The sequence below is a fragment of the Rissa tridactyla genome, chromosome 21 (genome assembly GCF_028500815.1).
Source record: "Rissa tridactyla isolate bRisTri1 chromosome 21, bRisTri1.patW.cur.20221130, whole genome shotgun sequence".
Classification (NCBI taxonomy): domain Eukaryota; kingdom Metazoa; phylum Chordata; class Aves; order Charadriiformes; family Laridae; genus Rissa; species Rissa tridactyla.
In genome coordinates this window covers 1,227,343-1,251,684 of record NC_071486.1, presented here as the reverse complement: position 1 = coordinate 1,251,684, position 24,342 = coordinate 1,227,343, and the positions used below count along the sequence as shown (strand labels likewise).

Genomic DNA, 24,342 nt, shown 5'->3' with positions numbered 1-24,342 from the left:
GCCACAGCCAAAAATAATCTCTGGACCTTTTTTGACTCCTTCCTGCAAAACAGTCTGGGGGGGGATGCTCGAAAGAGGCCAAGATTTAGTTAGTATAGCTGCTGGGCACAGAATTACTGGGCAGATTAACTGGATTATTGAGGCTGTAAACTTTGTACAAGCCCACCTTTCCCCTCACTGTCTGCAGCCCCTGGAACCATGAATTTCTGGATGGAGAATAGTAGTAGGCACCACCACCAGCCAATAAAATCGTGAATATTTTATTCACGATTAAGAACTTGAGATCATGTTTATGACACCTGTGTTAATGCCACGGCGAGGCTATAAACACCCTTCCAGATTTTGGAAGCCGGAAAGGCCAGCCTTTGGCAGGAGAGGATCCGTTTGAGGATGCACTGCACTAACGAGACTCCCTGAGAGGTGAGCACTGGGCTGGCAGTGCGGCCGAACATCCCCCTTTCCCCAGGCTCCGGCTATCCGATGTGCAGCCCAGCTCCTACCTCCTGGCTATCAAACCCCCCAGGGCACCACGCGGCCGCCAGCCCCACAGCAGCGCGTTTCTTCTGTCCCGGCACATTAGCCGCACCGCCAACGATGCTAGCCAGGGAGGTAAAACCCATCTGTAATCATGGAGAAAATTCATTTCTACCAGGAAAGGGTGTAAACGAGAGCTTTAAATCAATGTGCCTGGTGGATGGGCAGTGATTTTGGGAGGAGGTCCCTTCCCCTGCTGTGCCATCCCTCCCTGGCGATGGATCCTCTCCCCTCTGAGAGGATGGATGGAGAGTCCAAGCAGGAAGAGCATCCCTCCCTGCCGCACATCCTCGCAGCACAGTGCTCGCTATTTAAAGAAATCGGCCGCACACTGTCAACATCTCACCTCCCCGCGGAGGAGCTGGGCCCGTGCCCCGGCGTTCCCTGGCATGGCACTGCCTCCGCGACCCGCAGGCACACAGCGGCAGGGGCTCGGCACGGCGGCTCAGAGGCTGCGGGAGAGAGAGGCATCACGCAGCAAAAAACCCTGGGAACTGCCCTCTCCTGGAAATCGGCCGCAACGGACATGAGGATGGGGGAAATGAGCTCTCATCTGCCACTCGTTTTCTTCCTTTTTTTTTTTTTTTCCCAATGCAATTAAAGGCAGCCACCCAGCCGGTGCCTCCTCGCACTTGCTAAGAGAAGCGTGGCAGAAACTGGAAACCGGGAGCTGAAAAAAAATATATCTGCATTTCAGATAAATTCCAGCCTTGTCAGTCCTGCAGGATTACAGCGTTGGAGCGAGAGACCCATGAGCTGATTTAAAACACCAGGGTGGAGACTGAGGAGAGGAAGGGCAACTTGGAGGACACAGGGTGAGTCCCCTCCTGGCCAGTGACTTTTGGCCCTGTCTTTTGGCAAAGGTTTGGCACCCAGCTCCAGGATCCCTCCACCTCCTCGCTGCACCACCAGCGCTGCACAGGGGCTGAGGGGCAGGGGGGTGGCTCCACACACAGATCTGCACAAAAATGAGAGATGAACACCCACTTCATTCCTTAGGGGATCCTCACCTCCAGGCAGGCTGGAGAGTTGGGCGGAGAGAAGCCTTATGAAATTCATTAAGGGCAAGTGTCGGGTGCTGCACCTGGGGAGGAATAACCCCCTGCACCAGGACAGGTTGGGGGAGACCTGCTGGAAAGCAGCTCGGTGGAGAGAGACCTGGGAGTCCTGGGGGACAACAGGGTGCCCATGAGCCAGCAATGTGCCCTGGTGGCCAAGAAGGCCAATGGCATCCTGGGGTCCATCAAGAAGAGCGTGGCCAGCAGGTGGAGGGAGGTTCATCCTCCCCCTCTGCTCTGCCCTGGGGAGGCCACAGCTGGAGCACTGGGGCCAGTTCTGGGCTCCCCGGTTGCAGAAGGCCAGGGAACTGCTGGAGAGGGGACAGCAAAGGGCCACCAAGATGCTGAGGGGACTGGAACATCTCTCTGATGAAGAAAGGTTGGAGGATTTGGGTCTCTTTGGTCTGGAAAAAGACAGCTGAGGGGGGATCTTATCAACGCTTATAAATACTGAAAGGGGGGGTGTCAGGAGGATGGGGCCAGGCTCTTCTCAGTGGTGCCCGGGGACAGGACAAGGGGCAACGGGCACAAACTTGCCCATGGGAAGTTCCATCTCAACATGAGGAGGAACTTCTTTCCTGTGAGGGTGGCAGAGCCCTGGCACAGGCTGCCCAGAGAGGTGGGGGAGTCTCCGTCTCTGCAGACATCCCAAACCCGCCTGGACGCGTTCCTGTGTCACCTGCTCTGGGTGACCCTGCTCTGGCAGGGGGTGGGACTGGGTGATCTCCAGAGGTCCCTTCCTACCCCTGCCATTCTGTGATTCTGTGTGCAAATTAAACAGAGGGCTTCATGATGTCCCCACAAGGATTTTAACCTGCTTGACCACAGCACAAAGAGAAGCAAAATCCAATCATATCAGCGGAACTTTTTTTAGCAAAGAGTCTTGAATCATTTTTCACTACTTCTGCTCCAGATGGGCCCAAATGCAGACCTGTCCCCCAACGCTGCAGTTGTTTCATGTGATATTTTCCCTTCCTCCCTCCCAAATGCCAACTCGTGTGAGCACACCCACACGTGCACCCACCTCCAAGCTTTTTGGCATCGTTTGCTCACAGAGGAGCCCTTTCAGCACTGATAATTCCCAACTGCGTCCCTCAGGAGCCTGGCCAGGGCTTGGACCCACCTGCGGAGCCCACGCCAGAGCCCTCACCCTCCCTCAGGACCGTCACCTCCACACTTGGCGCTTGGCATTCCACAGGGAGCATCTGTAAAGTGGGACTTTGTTATTGCATTTAACACCTCTCTGGGAAGAGAGACGGGCAATGGATCCAACATCTCCTTCCCCTCCAGTTAATAGCCCGGAGACCTCCCAGCTCACTTTTGGGAGCTGTCTGGGAAACCTCAGACTCACTAAACCATTCTCGAGGAGGAAATGAATTGTAAAATAAGGTTTCAAGGTTTGCTAAAGAATCCCGTATCTTTCTGCTTTGCTGGAAAACATGAAATGGCACTGCCCAGGCAGTGGACAGACACCCATGCCAAAGTCACTCCCTGTCCCCAGAGAGTGGTGACCTCCAGAAGCATTTCCAGTTGGGTCCCAGTTTGGGTTCAGCACCTTCTGAGGCTCCAGGGCTGCCTCCCACAGCTTCAGTGTCAGGCTCTTACCCAGCACTGACTCACAGCCACCATCACATCGCAGCCAGCACACCACAACCCCATCACCCACCCAGCTCACACTCACTCAGCCCCCTCCTCCTCACACCACCACCCTCGTCCCTGTCCCTATCCCCCACACCCCAGCGGGAGCTGTCTGAAAGGGCAAGGCTTGCAAAAAGGGCCCTCAAAAGACACAGACCAGGAGTTTTTCAGGGTGGTTTTTACTCCCATCACTTTCTGAGACAATTGAGACAGGCAGGAACACAAATCTTCAGCCAGTTCAATCCCCCAGCATCTGCACTTCAACTGCTGGCGAGTGCCGAGGCACAGCTGGACCGAGCCACCGGTGCACAGCAAGACTCACTCACCCTCACCATGAAGCCAGAAAGCTGCACGGAGATGGATGAGTCATTTAATCCCACATCTGCCAAGCCACAGCTGAGCTGGCCACCCCGAAAAGCCAGATTTGTCCCTCAGTCCCACCACTGGTGTCTCAGGAACATGCCAGTTTGAGGGGGTCCTCCTGACCCTCCAGCCAGTGATATAGGACCCAAACTACCTCTCGTCTGCCTCCTGGGAAAGAGATGCAGGAGGAGCACCAAAGTTGGGAAGTCAACCATGCACCTGAGCACCTCCAAGTGCCGGGGCGACAGCACCAGCGACCTGTGCTGGCGGCTCCCTGACAAATCTCCAGGGAAGTCCCCAGAAATCAGTCCTGTTCCCCAGCCAGCACCACCCACAGACACAGGGAGCAGCACATTGTGGCGTCCCCAAGAGCAGAGATACGGGAGACTCCCGGACTATCAGAGCTACAAAGACATCAACTTTCCATCTCCTCTAAAGCCTGGGCACCACTGTAACCAAGAAACTCCGGAACCGCATAGGCACGTTCACCCAGATACCAAACTCCAGCTCACACCTTTCCTCTGCACCAACTCGTGCTCGCAAAGTGGCACGGTGGTGTCAAACCCACCAGCAGAACCTCATTCCAGTGTATGAGCAGATGGTGGCAAACAAGCTTAAATGAATACTTTGCCAACCCTGACTTGGCCAAAACCAGGGCGTTCCCAGAAGGTTTTGCACAGCTTTAACAAAACCCAGCTTCCTAAGCCAATTGCTGTGATAATGATACAATTTAGGGGATAAACAAGCCCTTTAAGACTGGTATTATTCAGGAGAAAATCATGGTGTCTGGAGGCAGCTTGCCACAGCCGTGACGAGACGGCACCAGCCGACAGAGGATGGGAACCAGTGTGAGCACAGCTGGAGCTAGCCAGGCTGGCTGGATGCTCACTGGGTTGGTCCAGCCCCGAGCACAATGGGCATCCAGCCAGTGCCAACATCCAGGCTGGACCAGCTTGGTGAGCACCTGCCCAGTTCTGAGCTGGCCCAGCTTGGTGGGCAACTACCTGGTACCAAGCTCCAGGCCGAATCAGCCCCACGAGCATCTGTCTGGCGAGCATCTCCAGGAGCTGGTCCAGCCCAGAACTCGGTGACAGGCAGACGCTCACTGGGGCTGATACAGCCCAGAGCTCAGTGCTGGGGGGACACTCGCAGGGCGGATGCTCATGGGGCTGATGCAGTCCTGAGCTTGGTACTGGGTGGATGCTCGCAGGGCAGATGCTCGTGGGCTGGAGACAGTACTGAGGAGGCGGGAGGATTCAGTGCTGGGAAATCAGAGGAGCAGGAGAAGGCCAGGGTAAGACCAGTCTCACCAGGATGCCTGCCCTCCCCCCCCACAGCGTAAGGTGGAAGCATGGGGGTAGGGGGTGCAAAGGGACAGCTTGGGACCATACTGGGGGGCTGCCAGGGGGAGAGCAGGTGAACATCAATGAACCCCCCTCCCCACTCCTGGGTTACAGGAATCACTGCCCCCCCACACCGTGCAGCCTCCAGCGGGGTGGATACGTCCACCCCTTCACCCCTCCTGCCTGCACCCCAGCGGGGATGGAGCAACACATCTGCCTGGCTCAGCCCCCTGGTCTGGGGCCAGTGGTGTGGGGGGCACAGCAACCCCTTGGCTCAGAGGCCCGGCCTGGGGCTAATGCTGGGGGACAGCAAGCCCCCCCCCCAACACAGCTCCGGGGTGAGGATGGCATCTCCCCAGCCCAGACTCAACCCAAGGGAAACGGGGGAGCTCAGCACACCCCCTGGCTCAGACACCCCCTCCAAGGGGTAACGGGGTGGGAGACAAAGCACTCCCGGCCTGAGGCACCCCCTCCCGGGGGACTGAGCATCCCCGCGGGGCACGGCAGGGCAGAGCATCCCCAGCCCAGCACCACCCGGGGGGCAACGGGGAGCAAAGCCCCACCGGCCCAGCCCCACAGCGGCAGCAGAGCATCCCCGGGGGGTGGAGAGCATCCCGGCGGGGGCAAAAGCCGTAAAGCCCCCTCGAGTCCAGCCCCACCGGGGGGGCAGAAGATGGGCTGAGCACCCCCTGCCCGGCCCCACCGGGGGCCCAGGGGGGCAGAGCATCCTCCTCCCGGCCCCGCGGGGGGCGAAGCATCCCCCGTGGGCAGCGTGGGGCCGCCCGGCCCCGCCCGCACTCACCGACCGCCGAAGTCGCTGGAAGCCGCCGCTGCCGCCGCCGCCGCCGCTGCCTCCCGCTGCCCGCCCCGCCCCGCCCACTGCGTCACGGGCCACGCCTGGCCACGCCCACGGCCACGCCCCACTGGGTGGGGTGGGGTCGGGGGGGGCAGGACAGGGGCTGGGGGGCAGACAACTCCCTGGGGGGCAATGCCGTCCTAGAGGGGCAGAATCCCCCCGGGGGGACAGGAATCCCCCCTTAGGGGGCAGAAGCCTCTTGGGGGGGCACGAAAATCCCTTGGGGACAGAACCCCCACCTTGGGGGACAGAAACCCCCCTTGGGGTACAGAAACCTCCTTGGGGGGGCGGGAAAATCCCTGCGGGACAGAACCTCCACCTTGGGGGACAGAAACCCCCCTTGGGGTACACCTCCTTGGGGGGGCGGGAAAATCCGTTGGGGACAGAAACTTCCCCTCGGGGGGCAGGAAAATCCCTGGGGGACAGAACCCCCACCTTGGGGGACAGAAACCCCCCTTGGGGGACAGAAACCTCCTTGGGGGGGCGGGAAAATCCGTTGGGGACAGAACCCCCACGTTGGGGGACAGAAACCACCTCCCGGCTGACAGAAACCTCCTCCAGGGGGTAGGAACCCGCCTTGGGGGAGAGAAACCTCCTTGAGGGGACAGGAAAATCCCTTGGGGGGCCAGGAACCCCCGGGGGGAGGGGAGCAGAAAACTCCCAAGGGGGTCTCATTCAGCCCTAGAGGCAGGAGCAGGCACAGCCAGTGGGGCAGCCAGGCCCTGGGTGTCTTTTTCCCACCCAGACACGTGAGGAGCAAAGATGGGGCAAGGCGGGGAGCCCCATACTCTCCCCATGGTCCCCTCCTTGCCCTGACAAGGCCTGTGGGGGGACGGGGTGCGTCACCCCTACTTATTTTGTCAGCAGTGGGTGTGGGAGGCTGAACCGTCCCCCTTGGGTCCCTCCCCAGGGAGAGTCTCTTGCACCCTAAAATGGGATTTGAGACAGAAAAGTGCGGCGGGAGCAGCCGAAGGAAGAACTAGCACACCCCAGCACCCTGCCCAGCTCAGGGAGGGGTCGTTAGCAGATAAGCAATTAATTTAGGGCCCCTGAAACCACAAGATGCTGCTTCTACCCTCACACAGCCATCAGCATCCCCGGGCATCCCTCACCCAGGCCATCACCAAAGAGCCCTTCTCAGCATCGCAGCAGGGGACAAGCGGGGTCACCAGCATCACCAGAGAGCAGCACCGGTTCCTTCATCCCACCAGGTTTTATCAGGGACGGCAAGCTCATTCCTCGGTATTTTTGCTGGCGACCTCGGGGAGGTCTCAGGTAAATGCCCCCAACACGCTGAAGGAGCGAGTGTGCTGGATCCGAACGCAAGTCAGGCTTGCAAACAACCACCTTCACGTTGTTGGTAAAACTTCATCGGTTTTCCACGTGCCAGAGTTTTCCAAGCTGAGACAACCGCTACTTTTTAAAAGTGATACAGTTCTCAAATAACGGTGATGAATAGCATAGTCCAAGGAAAACATTTTCAAGTACCAAAGAGGTGGGTAGAGCCATCGGTGCCAGGATCTGGTAGTATTAACTGCCATTCCCCTTTATTCTTATCAGTTGTTTCAAAAACAGATGAATTAGAAATAGCATTTCTGTCAAGGAATGGCCTTTCCTGTCTGGGATGATCAAAAGTCTTCTCAATCATCAGATATGTTTTTTGCTGATAAAATGTACTTAATGTATTTTTAAAAATGCTGAGAGAAAGAAACACAGTCAGGAAGTAAGTTATATACACCGTTAGCTCCTGGCCGTGCCTGGAAAGCAGAAGAAATTTGGATTTCTCTGTATCCCGTGCGTTACCTTGCTCCGGGGAGGCACAAGAGATGAAGCCACAGCCCTGAAATCATCTCACTGTGGCCCTGGCCTCCCAAGAGCTGGATCAGCTTCTCTGGTCTTGGAGCAAAGGAGCGCAGGCGGAAAACGCAGCACGCTGGGGCTGTCCAGTGCCTATCGAGGAGAGGGAGAGGGGCACAGGGCTTGTGCCCTTCTGCCGTTGTGTAAATCCCAAAGGAGGGGAGCGGGACACCACCAGCCTCCCAGTTTGGACACCCCCAGGACTGGCTGGGAATCCCAACCAGGATCTGCTCTTGGCAGTGCCCAAATCCCCATTTCAGCGTGGCACAAGCATTTGGGGGATGCCTGAAATAACCGTCAGACTCTGGGATGTCACTCCCATTTCCCTTTGTGGATCCTCTTTAAGCGATTCTTCCCCCATGAGGTGGCATCACTTCTTCCACATGCACCGAGCACCCAATTTAGCCCTAAAAGAAACAGTAAATACAGTTTACAGCTGACGAGCACCCATCAGCACACCCGCGGGTGAAGCGTTGCCCACCACGAAGGCCTGGGGTGCGCACTGGGGCCGGTGGTGCAGGCTGAGCTCCCGGTCCCGGGTCGGTGGTTGTCTGCAGGGTGGCGGGGGGCTTGGCTGGGGCACCCTGGCGTGGTGGCAGACCCCAAGGGTCAGGGGCATGGCCGGAACGGGGGGCTTGAGGGCAGCAGGAGGGGGATCACACAGATATTGGCACTAGGGAAGTGCGCGGGGGGCTGTGGGCGCAAGAGAGTCGTTACTGGGAGGGGCAATTGCCTCAGAGCTTCTCATTACTGGGGGGTAGTGCAAGTACGTCGGAGGTCCTGGTTACTGGGAGGGGGGGCGCAATTACCTCAGAGGCCCTTGTTACTGGGAGGACTGGGGGGTTGGGGGGGGCAATTGCATCAGAGGCCCTCGTTACTGGGAGGACTGGGGAGCCAGTTACCCCGGAGACCCTCATTACTGGGAGGACTGGGTGGGGAAATCCCCCTGGGGCCCTTGTCAGTGTGAGAGGGCAATTACTTCAGAGGTCCCTGTTACTGGGAGGACTGGGGAGCCAGTTACCCCGGAGACCCTCATTACTGGGAGCACTGGGGAGCCAGCTCCTCCAGAGGCCTTGGTAACTGGGAGGACTGGCATCAAATACCTCAGAGACCCTCAGTACTGGACTGGCGGGGGGGCAGGGGGAGAAATCCCCTCGTGCCCTTGTTACTGTGAGGGGCCAATTATATCAGAGGCCCTTGTTACTGGGGAGGCAATCACCCCAGGGGCCCTCATTACTGGGAGGACTGGGGTGTGTGGGGGAGTTGCATCAGAGGCCCTTATTACTGTGAGGGCCGGGGGGCAATTACCTCAGAGATCCTCAGTAGTGGACTTGGGGGGATCCCCTCAAGTGCCCTCATTACCGTGAGGGGCAATTACCTCAGAGACCCTCATTACTGGGGGGGGCAATCACCCCTTGTTACTGGGAGGACTTCGGGGGGAGGGGATTTGCATCAGAGGCCCTCGTTACTGGGAGGACTGGGGGCAACTACCTCAGAGGTCCCTGTCATTGGCAGGACTGAGGGGCAATTACCCCAGAGAACCTCATTACTGGGGAGGGTGAGGGGCGATCCCCTCAAGTGCCCCTGTTACTGTGAGGGGGCAGTTACCTCAGAAGCCCTTGTCACGAGGGGGACAATCCCCCCAGGGACCCGCGTTACTGGGAGAACTGGCGGGGCGTTTGCCCGCACGCCGCCGGTACTGGGAGGGCTGGGGTGAGCGGCACTGGGGTGACTGGGAGAGCGGGAGGGGGTCACCCAGACAGGGCTCCCCCCTCCCCCGCCGCCGTGACGTCAGAGCGGCGCGCCGGCGGGGTCGGGGCGCGGTGACGTCACGGTCTCGCGCGGGGCGGGCGGGGGCGGCGCTGTCCCCGCTGTCCCCGCGGCCCCGCTGCGGCCCGGGCGGGACATGGCCCCGCGCGGCCGCTTGGCCGCCGCCGCCATGCCCAAGAGGGGCGCCCGAAAACGCCTCAAGTTCCGGGCCGACGACGTGTGCTCCGAGCGCGGTGAGGACCGGGCTGGGGCCGGAGGGGAGCCGGGCCCAGCTAGGCCTGGAGCCGGGGCCCGAGGGGAGCTGGGCCTGGAACGAGACCTCAGGGGAGCCGGGGAGGGACGGCCGGAGGAGAGGGGCTGGGCCTGGATTGGGGCCTGAGGGACGACGTGGCCTCGCCCGAGGGGTTGAGGGGTCTGGGCCTGGCCGGGATGAGGAGAGATGGAGAGGGGAAGGGAGCCGGGCCCCACTCGGGGTTGTGGATGGAGGGAGCTGGCTCCGGCTGGAGCCGGGGTGGGGGGTGGAGTGTGGCCCGGTGTGGGAGTGGGGGAATGAGTCTTGGTCTGCTAAGGAGGAGCCTGGGCCTAGAGGATCAGCCAGACTTGAGTTAGGCTGCGTGTGAGGGGGGTTGTGGGGTTTGGTTGGTTGAGGTGGAGGGAGGCCTGGGCTGGGCTGGGCAGGGGAGTGGATCCCTTGGGCCTGGTAGACCCAAGATGGTCTTGGGCTAGGGGCCTGCTGGGGGCTTCTGGCCCACACCTCTCTGCTGGGGCTCCTTTTCCTGCAGCTGCACGTCCTGCCCAAGCCTCTCTTCCTAGGGGGAGTGTCCCCTTAAAAGAATGACGGCTCTTAGAGCTTCTATCCGCTCTCCTGTAATCCATAATCCCGCTGACACCCTGTCTCCTGACTCTCCTGTAGTGACGGTGGCAGATTATGCTAACTCAGACCCAGCTGTCGTGAAATCGGGACGCGTGAAAAAAGCTGTGGCCAATGCAGTTCAGCAGGAAGGTGAGTCTACACTAGGGAGTCTGCTTTCCCTAGGCTGCCACTCTGTTTTGCTGTCCTCTGCATCATGTGGGAAACTCCCCCTCTGTGGCCTGAGAAAATCTGTCTCATTTGGTGCCTGAAAATGAGTCTGTGTTCCTCTGCCAGAATCAGGTTTTTAGGATCTTAGGAGATCTTGTAGAAAACATGCTGGAAGTCCAGTAAGAATTGCTGAGTCTTACTTAGTGCCTGAAATGGGAGGCCTCTTTCCATTAGCTGTTGGGTGTTATCTGCTGCTTGAAGCAGAAAATAGCGTGATGGGAGTCCTTATTACTTTATTACCTCATATAAAACTATAGACAGCTTTATTAGCAGGTAAAATTCTTTTCAGTGGGAGTAAGGTTATGATAGTTCTGTCAAATGTGATCCCCTCTGTGGTACAAGCTGCAAGGAGGTCTTCTGAGGGTGTTGCTGTTTCCTTGGTGAACTGAATAAACAAGCAGTTTCCTGGAAAGTTATTGCAATATTTTGTTATCTACTTCCTCCTTGGTTTTTAGCTGCCAGGAGCATTCTGAACTAACACACCCTGTTTACTTGAGAAATGCAAATGAGTCCTTGCATCCGGCATTGCCTGCTTTGTACAGCTTAACCCCTCGTCAAAATCCCGCACTGTTTCTGGCTCACCTCCATGCTATCTGGATGCTGCAGCTATCCAGGTCCCTGCAGCTCCCTGCCAACCCCTTTCTCCAGTCTTTGCAGTGCAGAGTCACTGGGGCTTTCCCCTCCTTATACGGGGATCCTCAGGATCTCTCCTCCCCAGCCCCAGGGCTATGCTACGGCCTTATCTGGTGCAGTCCTGACCTGACGCATGCCACGGTGTTATCTGGTGCCACCGTAGCTGGGAGGAGACCAAAACATCTGCCCAGGGAGCTTTAGCCTTTGGCCTCGCTCACCTCCTGCCTCTTGGCTCCAAGTAAACATCGCACTGCATGCGACTGCCAGGGGGAGCTTCACGAGGAGGGGAGCAAAGGCCAGGTGGAGTTTTCCTGAGCTTTTTCCCTCCCTGTCCTAACCCCCAGGGGTGGGGTGGGGTGGGGATTACTGCTGTGAGGTGAAGAGAGAGTGCCTCTCTGCAAGATTGCAATGCAGTGTGATTCAGTGTGTGATTGGGCATGTGTTGTCAACAGATGTTGAGCTTTCCTTTGCAGTTTCTTTTTCTAAACCCTTTTCTGAATCTCCGTCAGTTGCTGTCCTTTCCCACTTGGCTGTATTTGATGTCATAACTTGCTGCCTTTCGTGTTGTCCTCTATTTATCTTTTTGACTATAAAAAGGGAATGTAGAGAGGGCAGTATGATTTGACAGTGAGGGATACCACTGTCACAAATGCATACAGTTTACAGAGTAAAGTGTGCAAAGTGAGGTAGAACTGATTTAACAAAGCACTGAAAGTATCTCTAGTCAGTGGCTACAGTCAAGCTCTGTCTTAAGACTGTCTTTCCATCTGCTGTCTTACCATTTCAAAACCTTTTTCTGTGGTTAGAAATGAGAACATCTTGCCCAAATTTATTTATGGTCAGTTTCTGATTTATTTATTTTTCCTGCCGTTCTGTCCCTTTAATTCAAATTGTACATCTTGCTCTCCAGTGGCTCTGGTGGCTGCAACAGTGATGTATAAAACCTTCCTGGGCTTCAGTTTGTGCTAGGTTAGAAAAGTTTGAGCAGTGCAGTCCTCCTCTGGCGTGGTCAGCTACCTCATGGTAGAAGTAGTTTTCTTCATCCAAGCACATTAGGTTGAAATTCAGCTTTCTTGAATGAATTTTACAGACTATTTGCAAAGCATTTGTAATGCTGTTACAGTGCTGATCCGTCCATGACAGTGCCTCATGCAGCTGTAATGTAGGACTACACCTTTCTTTTTCACTTACTGCCTCATACGTGGATTTTTCTGCCCTAATGAGCCCTTGGTTTACAGATGAAGTTTTAAAAATAATATTTCCTAACAGGGATGTGTCTAAACATCTCCCCAGGATCAGCAAAAAAACCCAAACCCAACTGATTCAACTTGCTGTTTTCCTCATTAGGCCAGAGCCTTTCTCTCCACTAAGTTCTAGGATGAGTAGAGTTCCCGTTTGCTTGGCACTTAGTCATATCGCTGATGGGTTGAGTGTCATCAGCCACAGGATCTCTTTATCCTGCTGAGAAGGGAGTGTATCTTCTCTGTGTTCACAGAACAATTACAGCGTAGGTGCTGGCTCTGTACAGGCTGAAGGGTGGTCATGCAAGGAAGCTCTGGTATGCAGGGAAACCAGTTAGCGCTGTAGAAAAAGAGCCTGTTGTTTTATTCAGAATTGTAAACAGCTTCAGCTAAACCAATGGGGTCGTCTGCATAATGTGCTGGTAATCGTCCTCATTGTTCATTCTTTAAAACAAAAAGCTGAATAATTATGTTTTCAATTCACTCACCCGTGCTAATCTTTCTCTGACAAGGTAATCCTGGGGCCCGGGATTTACTTGCTTGTCACTCACCAGAAAGCTTTAATGCAGTTAGTGCCTCGTTTCTTAGCAGTGGCTCTGGCAGTGGTTCCACTGAAGTATCTCCTGAACTTGGATCACCTTTATCTCTCTGCTGGTATACTGACTGTGTTGTTGCTTGTCATTCTAGTAAAATCCCTGTGTGGTTTGGAAGCTTCTTGTGTTCCTGCTGAGGAAGTTCTCTCTGTATCGGGAGAGTCTTGTGACAGCAGCGATGAAATGGATATGAAGGAAAGCGTCAACGGGCGAACTGCATCTAGGAAAAAGAAGAGCAAAAGGCACAAAGGTATGGTCACCCGCGGCTCCTGGGGGCTCTGGGTGGGCTGCTTCCGCGTCTTCTGTGCGTGTGATGTTAATGATTGCTATTTACAGGCTAATCACGGGGCATTCTCTAACTTGTATGTGCACGATCCCATTAAACCTGCTGGCACTCAGTCAGAGGTGTTGCCTTTGGGTCTTTGGGCATGAAATCAAAGCCTGAGAGCTCGTGGCTTTCCGTAAACTTCTCTCAACCTTGGTAAACGAATGCTGCTCTTTGAAAGAGTTGTGAAACTTTGCCACTGGACATGTTACTTCATTGAACGCATGTTGGTGAAAGCAGGGTTTGCTTTGGGGAAAAAACAATACTGCTCTCCACAATGCGTGGATTTTGCCAACAAATGCTCTGTTTTCAGGATGTTTCCAAGGCTGTGGTTTGTTACAAATGGGTATAGAAGGCTTTTTTTTTTTTCCAGCAAGTGAGTGAATTTGGCCCTGGTGGCATCATAGTAAGATAATTCCAGGGAGATGTATCCCTCAGCATTTACAATTTGTCCTGCTCTATTGAAAGCAATTTGCAACGCCCTGTAAGCAACCAGCTGTTCTGCTGCACTGTGGAACCCTGCAGGAGTTTCTAATAACAGGTTGCTTTTAGACTGAGAAAGAAATTTTAACTTGAGCTTAAGAAAAACTTAACTTCATTGATGCTGATACTAATTTATGTAACACATCAACATCCACTGCAGACTGTAGGTGCACAGCACTCCTCTGGGATAGGAGTTTAATCTCTTATTAAGACGTCCTTCGGGTTCTGTGAATATAAAAATATCTGAGTGGCTAGAGTTATGGGAGTTACGAGTCCGGAAAGACAGTATTCTGTTCTACCACAACCTTGTCTTACTTATTTCTGCTGCATGTATAGGGAAGAAAAAATGGTACTAGACCAACGATGCTTCTGGCTGCACTTTGCAGTTCAGCAGTTGTGGAGTTTGATGGCTTCCTGAGTCAGAGCAGCAGCAAAGTGGATGTTACAGCCCGTTGTGGGTGTGCCTGCCATAAATCTGTAGTGGTGTAGGGAAGTGATCACATCCAGAGCTTTCCTTGGCCAGGAACGTAGCAATTATCACATGAGGATAAAGTGCTGCCCTTTGTTATTCACCTGCTGGCTCAGGATTAGATCTGGCACCCTCAAGTCTTAAACACAGCCTTTGCGCTGCTTGTTCACAAACCTCATAGCAGGTTTTTCTGTTAGTGCTGTGTACATGTTGTATGTTTTCTTTCTCTTTTCTTAATGTTTCTAATGCTTGATATTGTTTAGCTATTTATGTTCTTTAAATAGTGTTTTTCTCTTAAAGTTGGAGCAATGTATGTGGAAAAATGTGTGGTGTTAACTTAAAAACACTGCAGGAATGAAAGGAGTTTCTGAACCTTCAGTTCTGGTTGAGCAGTTCTGACACCTCTGAGAGGAAGAACAGGCCATTCTGTTCATCTGATTTGCATTAAATGTTTCCCATCCAAGAAGCTCTAACGAAATTACAGATTTAAGAAAAGCAGTTGATTAGCCAGTTGCTGAAGAGAATTGCTTGCCCTCCCTAGCAGAGCTCCTACAAAACTATTGTGACCATTTGAACAAATAATTGGCAAACTTGGCAATGTCAATGTTCAGGGAATTCTAGTGTAAAACATTTTTGGATGACCTGTTATATGAGCAGTTTGGATAAAAATGCATGAGCTTGGCCCTCCTTTACATACAGTTGTCTCTGTATTTGCCATCCAATTTTTATTTCTCCACTGAAGTGTTATTTTTCAGCTGTGAAAGGGTCACTCATTGAAATAGGGTCCGGAAAGGCTGTGGAGTTTCCATCCTTGGGTACAGTCAGAACTTGATTGGATGAGATCCTGAACAAAACGATCTAATTCTGCCTGCTTTGAGCAGGGCTGTTTGGACTAGAGACCTCCAGAGAACCTTTTCAGCCTGAATTATTCTTTGAATCTGCCACTTTGCACTTGTGCAAACAGTGCAGTGGGGATAAATGATGGCATATATCCAGCAACGGGGAAGTGTAATGGTTGTGCGGATGAGCAAGTGAATGCTGATGAAAACCCATAGCAGTGATAATGAACTGGTACTAACTTGGGCTTGTTTGGCTGACTGCGTGTATATACATTTCAGTACTAAAGCACACGCCTCTAGATGTGCCTTGATGAAGAGGTTATTTACTACACTAACTAACATACCTTCATTGCATTTAGAAGATCCTGATGGGGGTGGCGGAGAAGAATACCCCATTGATATCTGGCTGTTGTTGGCTTCCTACATTCGCCCCGAAGACATTGTCCGGTTTTCTTTGATTTGCAAGAAAGCCTGGACCGTTACTTGCACTGCTGCCTTTTGGACCAGGCTCTACAGAAGGTGAGATTCTAGAGGCTTTTCAGACTGTTTGTAGGAGGCTTCAGCAATGACCAGCTCTCTGCAGAGCGGTAAATAAGGGAATAATTCCCTACAGGCTAGGGTCCTATGATGTTTGCATATTGAGATGGTGATGTGGGCCTCATCTGGCAAGGTGTTGTGGTATATTGCAAGTGCTTCAGATCCGGAAATGGATGTGTGTGGCATATTCCTGTATGCTCCGTATAAAATCTCAAAGCATCGTGTGCTTTTCTGCTTGCCGTGGCCTACACACTCCTGTTTGTAACAGTGAGCTTTGTGTGTAAAGCACTCAAAGTGCTTACGGTAAGGTCAGTGCCATTACCTTACTGCAAGACAGGCAAACATCACCAACAGAAAACTTGCCCTGCCTCAAGCTTTGACAATGGCCACCTTCCTGTAATTAGGGTGACCTGAGAGAAACTAAGGCATTTTGGAGCTGTGGCAGAAGTAAGTTATAAATAAAGTAAGAGAAGAAGAGCAAAGGAGTGGTCGAAACTTGAAACGAATCCTTCCTTCCTGGTGCACGTCATTTGCACTTTCCTTCAGGACAGCACCTTTTCTTTACACTTCTATACCTGTTGCCCAGGAGGTGCAAGGAGTATAGAGCAAACAGCAGCCATGGTCATCCTCACCCTGGTTGTTCAGCGTGAAGTTCCCTACCAAAGGCTTCTTTTGCATCTGATCAAAGAATGACCCTCTCGAGCGCAGACATTCAGGCTGCTCAGGCAGCTGTCCGCAAGCACGCGGTGAAGCTCAATTAAAGTCAGCCTCGAGAACCTGCAGGAATCTGCAGGCCTTTGTGTATCCTGCAGCTAAAACACCATCTGGTCCCTCTAGGCAAACTGTCTGCAAGGAATTATTGGGGAATTGTAGCATGATATGCTTATGTGTGTGCTGGAAACCTGGCTGATGCAGGTGAGCTCTGTAGGACTGTCACGTGATTCCATGTCGAGCAGCACAAAACCCTTGAAGCACTCAGAGTTGACAAGAGCTCCTCTGATCAATCAGATGTACATTTTTCTCTCAACATTGATCTCTTCGTAGACCTCTTCTGCACGTCTCTGGCGTTCTGACCCTTCAGCGTGTGTTGGGTTTGTCGTTGGCTTTTCAGGCACTACAGTCTGGACGCATACCTGCCTCTCCGCTTGCGGCCAGAATCCATGGAGAAGCTGCACTGTCTCCGTGCGTGTGTCATCCGGTCGCTGTATCACATGTATGAGCCTTTCGCGTCTCGAGTCTCCAGGAATCCAGCTATTCCAGACAGTACTCCCAGCACTTTAAAAAATTCCAGAGTAAGTGGAATCATGAAGGACATTGGATATCTCTGAGATGTTGCTCTTTCTGGGTTTTTTTGTTCTCTTTCTAGAAGAAAAATAGATGATGTTTAGATGGTCGCCAGTGAAGCTTGGGTGTAGGATGATTACTGGCTCTGAATAGTGACTTTTAAAGGGATGCTGGTTACTTGTATCTTGTTATACTTGTACAGTATAATTGCTACTGCGGAGGACTCTAGTTACTCTTCTGGGTAACTTCTGCCTAAGTCCTACCACAACAGCTTTGTAATCAGCAAAAAAGGCACTTGCCTCACTGAATGTCAGAACTGCCAGGGCTATTTGCAGCTCCTCCCTCCTCTCTTGCAAATTAGTTGCTGAAAGGAGGTTGCAGTAGGATCAGCTTTTATATCTTGTGCTTTATTCTCACACTGTCTGCCAGAATACATCTTTTCTCCATAGCAGGCATCTGGAGAGATCAGAAGTGACACTGATAGCCTCTGAAAGGGAGTCATTTCATACTACGTGCCTGTAGGTCATCCATCGTCTTTGGTGTCTGGGCAAGGGAGGGTAGCAAAGTTGTGAGCATGGCAAACGTGCAGAGCAAATGTCTGCTTTGGGACTGGGGCTGCAGTTGTGTTGGGCTGTAAAGGGTTTGTCTCTGGTGTGGGCAGGCAATTCCCTTTGCTATCCCAGCTTGGAGCACTTGCATATCCATTTCTTTTTAATTGCTGTTGACCATTAACTCGGAAATGCCTCTGTGTCTCTTGTTCGGTTTTAACTTGCAACTGGCTGATACTCTCTGAGCAGCTTAACCAACAATGTGAATTCTCCACCCTCCAAATCCAAAGTCAAAAACCTGTTGAGTGAGGTTTTTGGAGCCAAACTGAAGTGGTTTTGGTTCAACAGTTGTACTTTCTTTTCCATGCAAAACAGAGCAACCTCACCTATCTGTATGTGACATCCTGACTGTCTTCCTTCCTCTCCCTGGGTGGATGCTGGAAAAAAATGTCGTACTGCTTAGGGAGCATCCAGGAGTAACACAAGCAGGTGGTGCTGCAGAGCAGGAGAAAAGCACGCGGTTCTATGTGGAGTCTTGTCTCTGCAGGCAGAGCTCTTCATTCTCTTCCTGAATCCCCAGTTTGGGTATCATCTTTCTTCAAAAATAAAAAGCAAAATGTTTCTAGGAAATTTCAGTTTAACCTAGTCCTTCTGAGTCTAACTTCCCACCGCTGCTCGGATCTGGTAGCGTGGCTGTTAACAGCTATGAACCCTGTGGTGATGCTGGCAGGGTCGGCATTTTGGAAGCATTCCTGTTGACATCATAACGGCTTTGGTGCCCACTGCTAGTGCTTCTACTGTACTAACAGTTTGAGGAAGATTCCTGAAGTGCAGTCTTTTATTATTCTGTGTTTTAAAAAGGAAATTAAATGGTGACGAGGCTTTGTTAGAACAGTGGAGGTTTGACCTAACCCCTTGGAGCATAAAAGAGCCGTCCTGAGTCTGGTCTTGCAGTACTACTGCATTGCAAGACTCTGAGCTCCAGCTGTGTGCACGCAGTAAGTGCACTGAGGTGCCTCGGCACAGTGGGTACGGAGGAGGATCTGACGTTGCCTCCCCGTGTTCTTGCTTTCATGGGCTTTGGTTGTACCTTTACGGGTCGTTGAAACTAATGGCAAATGCCTACATAAACTGCATGTGGCAAGAGGAGACCCCAGACCCGGGTGTTATCAAATTTAGCTTTTCCTCTTTAATTTCCTTTTTTCTTTCCCTAGCCTAGCTTGTGTGGGACACTGGAGCCGTTATGGTGTCAGCAGAAGTGTTTGCCCTTTAAAGACACCCCCATTATTTTTGGTGGAGCGGCAGGCCATACGGCGCGTCTGAAGGGCAGGACGGCTGACCCGTGGACAACATCCTCTGCCCCTTAGGAGGTACTGACCATTTTGTGCTTCACTACTTGCCATGACCAAACAAGTTGTTAGACCAGGCTGTCTCTGCAGGTGAACTACAAATGCCACTGATGGTGGAGTTAAACTCAGCAGCATCTGCTGCTCACCCGAGTTAAAAAAGAGAATGTTTTTGTCGGAAAAAATTGAGGACCACCTCCTCCCTGGAGGTGGAGGTTACTTGACGCATGTTTCTGAGCTTGACTCCACGTAGCTTTGTTGCTCACCTCATGAAGATTGTCGAGATAAAGGTCCTTCAAGGACTCTTGTTTATGGACATGACTCAGAGTTGAAGTAAAGGGTCTTGTATCACCTGTAGTCTCTGATTGCAGAGCTCCCATGGTGGAGGCTGCTTCTGGCTTTGTTTCATTTGGGGTCACACCATCCTGGAATGAAATTAAATGTGTGCTTCACCCTGCAGCCCAGTCAGGCCTTCTCTTGGTGTGGGAGAAACTGTGTGGGTCATGGGGAGTTGTCATCTTCACCCGTATCATTCTTCCTTTTCCTGATGACACTGTTAAAAGATAAGACCAGCTGTGGTGGGCTGGCATCTGTGGTGTGGAAACGTGTTCAGTGGTGGCTGGACTGACTTGCCAGATTCTTTTCTCAGCTGTTGAAGGGTAGTTGCTTCCACTCACTGGTAGGAAGGGAATTTGCTACTTAGTTTAATACAGGAGTTCTGCTGGGACTCCTACTAGAACGAGTTCTGCATGCTGGGATGGATCCTGTGGACCACACAGTGATAACTGGATGAAATTGGAAGACTCCTGGTGCGTGTCTGTGTGGGAGGGTGGTGCTGGTTACCTCTGATGCTGTAGGCCCTTCTCTCACTTTCTTTTAAAAAGGGACAGTAGGTTGATCAGACTGTGCTCTCCTGGCAGTGTTTTTGTACTCTGAAGTATAGTCTTCTATATTTCTATAGAAATATACTCTGAAGTCAGTGGCTGGTGATGTCAAGATCTTCTTTTGACACCAAAGTGGCTTAGGAACTTTCTCGTCTGACACCTCACAGCTCATATCAGTCTTTGCATTTCCTTCTGGATTCTTTCCTTCATCCTTATTCTGTTTTTACTTGTTACTCGCTTTAGTCTTGTTTGGACTCCAGTTTAATGGGACTTCGTGGTGGCGGGGGGGGGGAAGCTGGTGCATCTGGACCGCTCGTGTCTGCCTTATGAAAGGGACAAATTGTGCAGCAGGAGTTTTCTGTTTAGCACATCAGTGGCTACGTGTTGTATCATCCAGTTGCATGATGAGTTGGCCAATTGACACTGGAGACCTAAGTGATGAGTGTGTTCTTTGAACATAATTAATTTGAATAAACAGCTCCTAACTGCTCCTATGTAATTGTGTTTGTAATTGGAAGCCTTTATGCTCTACTAAAACTTATTTAAAGTGATGCCTTTAAGGGTTTCATAATTTTGTGTTTCCTGTTTGTTTTTTTTTTTTTTCCTCACCTCAGTGTCTGCTTTTCTGGTGCAAAAAGATTGAAGGGAACAGACAAGAAGTGATGTGGGAATTCAACTTCAAGTTCAAAAAGCAGGTATGAAAGAAGAACCAGAACGACTGACTTTTTTTGAAGCAGTAATGATTTTTCTGTGTGGTAGAAAGGAAGGTGGAAACTTTATGAGTTCAGAACAGTAAATGGAAACTCTGACTCCGGTGATAGTCACCTCGAGTGCTGTGTTCAGTTCTGGGCCCTGCTGTACAAGAGGGACATTGAAGTGCTGGAGCGTGTCCAGAGGAGAGCTACCAGGCTGGTGAGGGCTCTGGAGACCAGGTCGTATGAGGAGAGGCTGAGGGAGCTGGGCATGTTTAGCTTGGAGAAGAGGAGGCTGAGGGGAGACCTCATTGCCCTCTACAGCTACCTGAAAGGAGGGTGCAGAGAGGTGGGTGTTGGCCTCTTCTCCCAGAGGAATAATGACAGGACCAGAGGAAATGGGCTGAAGCTGCGGCAGGGGAGGTTTAGATTAGATATCAGGAAGAATTACTTTACTGCAAGAGTGGTCAGGCACTGGAACAGCTGCCCAGGGAGGGGGCTGAGTTACCATCCCTAGAGGTGTTTAAGAAACGTCTAGATTTTTCACTTCAGGGCATGCTCTAGTGGCAGAGATTGTAGGGGTTTGGGTTTTTTTTGTGTGTGTATGGTTGGAGTCGACGATCTCAAAGGTCCTTTCCAACCGTGAAGAGTCTATGATCGACTAAAGCACGCTCTGAAACTGCACTCAGTTTTCTGTCTGTATTACTAAGGTGTTTAGAATCCTATGTTTTTATTTCCTCATCTGGTGTCCTTTCTCCACTGTAAGATGTGGATCATTTGTCGCGCTGGATAATCTAACCTTTGGGTCATCGCTGCTGATTACTATCAAAAAATAGGCTATTTGACTTTAGTGGTCAAAATGTAGACCAAAATCTGAAAGATTTCCCAGAGAAATGAAGAAAGCCAATGCTGCCAATGAAAATCTCCAGTAATGGGTCTCAGGAAAAGCACGTAGTTTCGGGCAACCTTGGGAATTCTGCAGTTTTCCCCTCTGAAGAAATGGTCCTGCAAACTGCCTGTCCTGCGTGATGGCTTTTTGTTGTTTATGTAACGCTCTGCCCAAAAGCGTGGGGATGCGGTGGGAACCTTCTAGTCAGCACTGGTGAGAAGCGGCCAAACTCCCATCATGGGTTCCTGCTTAGCTAAATGGGTCTCTCTCTCTTTCAAGTCTCCCAGATTTAAGAGCAAGTGTTGCAAAGGTCTTCAGCCACCGATTCAGTACGAAGAAGTCCATACAAATCCGGATCAGGATTGCTGTCTACTGCAGATCACCACCTTTAACTTCATATTCGTGCCAATAGTCATGGGCATGACGTTTACCTTGGTAAGTGTTTTGAGAAATCCGCAAGGTGAACTGTGCGCGCGCCGTTTCTGTAAGGAGATGAAGAGGACACCTCTTCGGTGCTGTGTAAATCACACTGCTGCATCGAGTCTGGGAAGCTGTCGTGGTTTTGGCTGGATTGGCCGATCGGAACGACGGATGGCCCTCCCCCCCCCACCCTCAGAGAGGAGAGGAAGAGATAAGGAGATTTATGAGTTCAGAAAAAGAACTAGACTACTTTAATGAAAATAATAATAAATAAGAAAATAGTAAATAATAATAGAATAATAAAAATTGAAGAAAAAAGTATACAATATATACAAAACTGTATCCAGCTCCCAGGATGACGATCGCGTCACCGTCAGACACAGGGAAAGTCCCAGACTGGAGTCAGCGACGGACGGGAGCTGAATTCTGGAACTAGAGTCAGGAATGCTCGGATCGGGATCAAAGGCAGACGAACAGACAGGGTCCTCCTCAGACGTCGGCCATTGAAGAAAAAGGGAGCCAGAGCCCCCTTGCCCCTTTGATCCCTCAGCTTTTATGCCGAGCGTGATGCAGATGGGATGGAATACCCTGTTGGGCAGTTTGGGGTCACCTGTCCCGTCTGCTCCTCCCTGCAGGTGGAACCCCTCTGCGCTTCTCCGCTTCCGACCCTCTAACGGGGCAAACAGCGAAGTGAGCTGACCTTGGTCGTTAGAGCAATAATAAGTATAAGCAAGAGCCTCTCTTCCTTGGTGTAATCAGGTCTTATCACTCTGAGAGTGAACAGTTTCTGAACAACACGCTGTTAACTTCAGACTTTAGTCAGTTAGAAGAGGCCCAGCTAAAAAGTAAAATTACAAATCAGAAAATGGGTTCTGTTTTACCTCACACCAGGACAGAATCTTAAGGTTAATGGTCAGAGGAAATGCTGAGGATCTCCTCGGTTCAGCTTCTGCATTTCCACCAGATCTTTCTTATTTGGGTGCAGCAAACACAGATGATGTAGAAAATCTGCAAGGAGCTGTGGTTGTGCAGCGTCCTGGGGCGGATGAGGTGTCTGTACTCCGGCAGGGTACACGAGGTAGGGATGCAGGAGAGGGGATCTTCCCTCCTCAAGTAAATATCTCCTCACCTTACGGCAATGAGTTCTGAGAGCAAAAACCTATATGAGCAAACGCTTTCAAAGTGTGTATGGTCGCTGACTGCTGGGAGAGAGAGCAGCTTTTGAACCAAATTCCACAAACTCGGCTCCAGACAGCAGCAGAGCAGCTGTGCTTAGGCAAGAGCAGTGGTAAAGCGTGGGGCGGCACATCGGCTGTTCCTGTAAGTCTGCGTTTCAGAGGTGACCTGTGCCCAAGAGAGGTTCGGTCTGGCCTCACGTAAGAGTAGGGCAGTGAGTTCCAGACTTCCTCTGACAGCCGCTTGCTTTGGGGTTCACTTCTGGCATTATTATTTGGAGTTGCCAGCCAGAGAGAACTGGTTTGAATCCAGTGCTGTAGATTCAGAGCGTAACTCTGCCAGCACCTGAAATACCTTAGACTTGTATAATTTAGAGGAACTTAAAAAACCAAAATCTAAAAGCGAACTCTTAAGAACTCTGTTTATTCGCCGCTTTGATTTTTCTAAAGCACCTCCTGGTCTCTCTTTCTTGCAGTTCACCATCAATGTGAGCACAGACATGAGGCATCATCGCGTGCGCCTGGTGTTCCAGGACGCCCCGGTTCGCAATGGCAAGAAACCTCGCCTTGAGCAAGGAGTGCAGGTCGTGCTGGACCCTGTGCATAGCGTGCGGCTCCTGGATTGGTGGCACCCACAGTACCCCTTCTCTCCGAAAGCTTAGTGCTCTCCTGAGGCTGCAGGAGCCGGCAGGTGACTGAATCTGGCAGGCTGAAGAGAATTTCTAGGAGCCAGGAAATCCTATTTTTATTTCTTAAATAAATTCTGCAGTCTCCTTGCAAGTGGTCGAAGCTACTGAGCTAGTCTGTATGTATATAACTTCTGGTCAGTTGATGGGCAGAGCTGAGTGTAAAGCAGAAACTATTTGTAAACACACTTTTATGTAAAATTCATGTTTTATGATTTGAAAGGAGCTCCCTGGAACTGTTCATTTAAAAATCCTTTTGGTGCTAATGAAAGTCGTCCTGTTTTCTGTTCGGGAAGGAGGACGAGGTTTTACTTTCCAGCTTTAATATGACCAGAAACAATTTACCAAAAAAAAATAATCCATGTTTGTTTTACTGCAGGACGATTGCATTCAAACAGTGTGATATTTCAGTGTCTGAGGAGCAGTAAGCAACGCAGCAGGGATCAACAATAATGCGAATTCACAGTCCAACAGATAGGAGCTGAAGGAAAGAAAAAAGCAGAAATGATCAAACAAAGGAATTATTTCAAAGAGGATTTGTAAGGCAAAAGGCTTTCTTGAATGTAAAGATACTGCAAGTTCTCACACTGGTGTTTCCTCTTTGAGAAGAAGATCTAAACCTTTAAAACCAGAAGGTGCTTTTTAGAGAAGATAAATGGAGGGAGAGGAGATGGAGGGGATAAACTAAAATAACTGAAGCAGTGGTGAAGGAATTGACTCTGTCTTTTCTAAGAGCAGTGGAGCGGCGTTGGCCTGTTGACACTGGAAAGCCCAAAAGCAATCAGTGGTCTGGTTCTT

General features: G+C 51.5%; 2 protein-coding genes across 7 annotated transcripts in view; one reads left to right on the top strand and one right to left on the bottom strand.

Annotated features, from left to right (window-relative positions):
- Positions 1-5,792, bottom strand: part of PPFIA4 (PTPRF interacting protein alpha 4) — a 63,792-nt gene extending 58,000 nt beyond the window's left edge. Inside the window, exon 1 of one of the 2 annotated variants that reach the window (XM_054181435.1) lies at positions 5,739-5,792. The gene's annotated coding sequence lies outside the window, so the exon portion shown is untranslated. The remainder of the gene's footprint in view (positions 1-5,738) is intronic. The other variant, XM_054181436.1, reaches the window with a different exon arrangement.
- A 3,701-nt stretch (positions 5,793-9,493) lies between these two features.
- On the top strand, positions 9,494-24,253 carry TMEM183A (transmembrane protein 183A). 5 transcript variants are annotated; one of them, XM_054181488.1, is made up of 9 exons: positions 9,494-9,652; positions 10,333-10,422; positions 13,062-13,217; positions 15,443-15,602; positions 16,732-16,912; positions 20,297-20,377; positions 21,543-21,698; positions 23,335-23,549; positions 23,924-24,253. In XM_054181488.1, exons 1-8 carry the CDS (start codon positions 9,556-9,558, stop codon positions 23,518-23,520), a joined length of 1,107 nt encoding a protein of 368 aa, XP_054037463.1. In that variant the 5' UTR covers positions 9,494-9,555; the 3' UTR covers positions 23,521-23,549; positions 23,924-24,253. The 5 variants fall into 5 exon arrangements, with proteins under 5 accessions (XP_054037463.1, XP_054037464.1, XP_054037461.1 ...); XM_054181489.1 differs by lacking the exon at positions 23,924-24,253 and having other exon boundaries at positions 15,446-15,602; positions 23,335-23,647; XM_054181486.1 differs by lacking the exon at positions 23,924-24,253 and having other exon boundaries at positions 23,335-23,647.
- Positions 24,254-24,342: the final 89 nt, after the last annotated feature.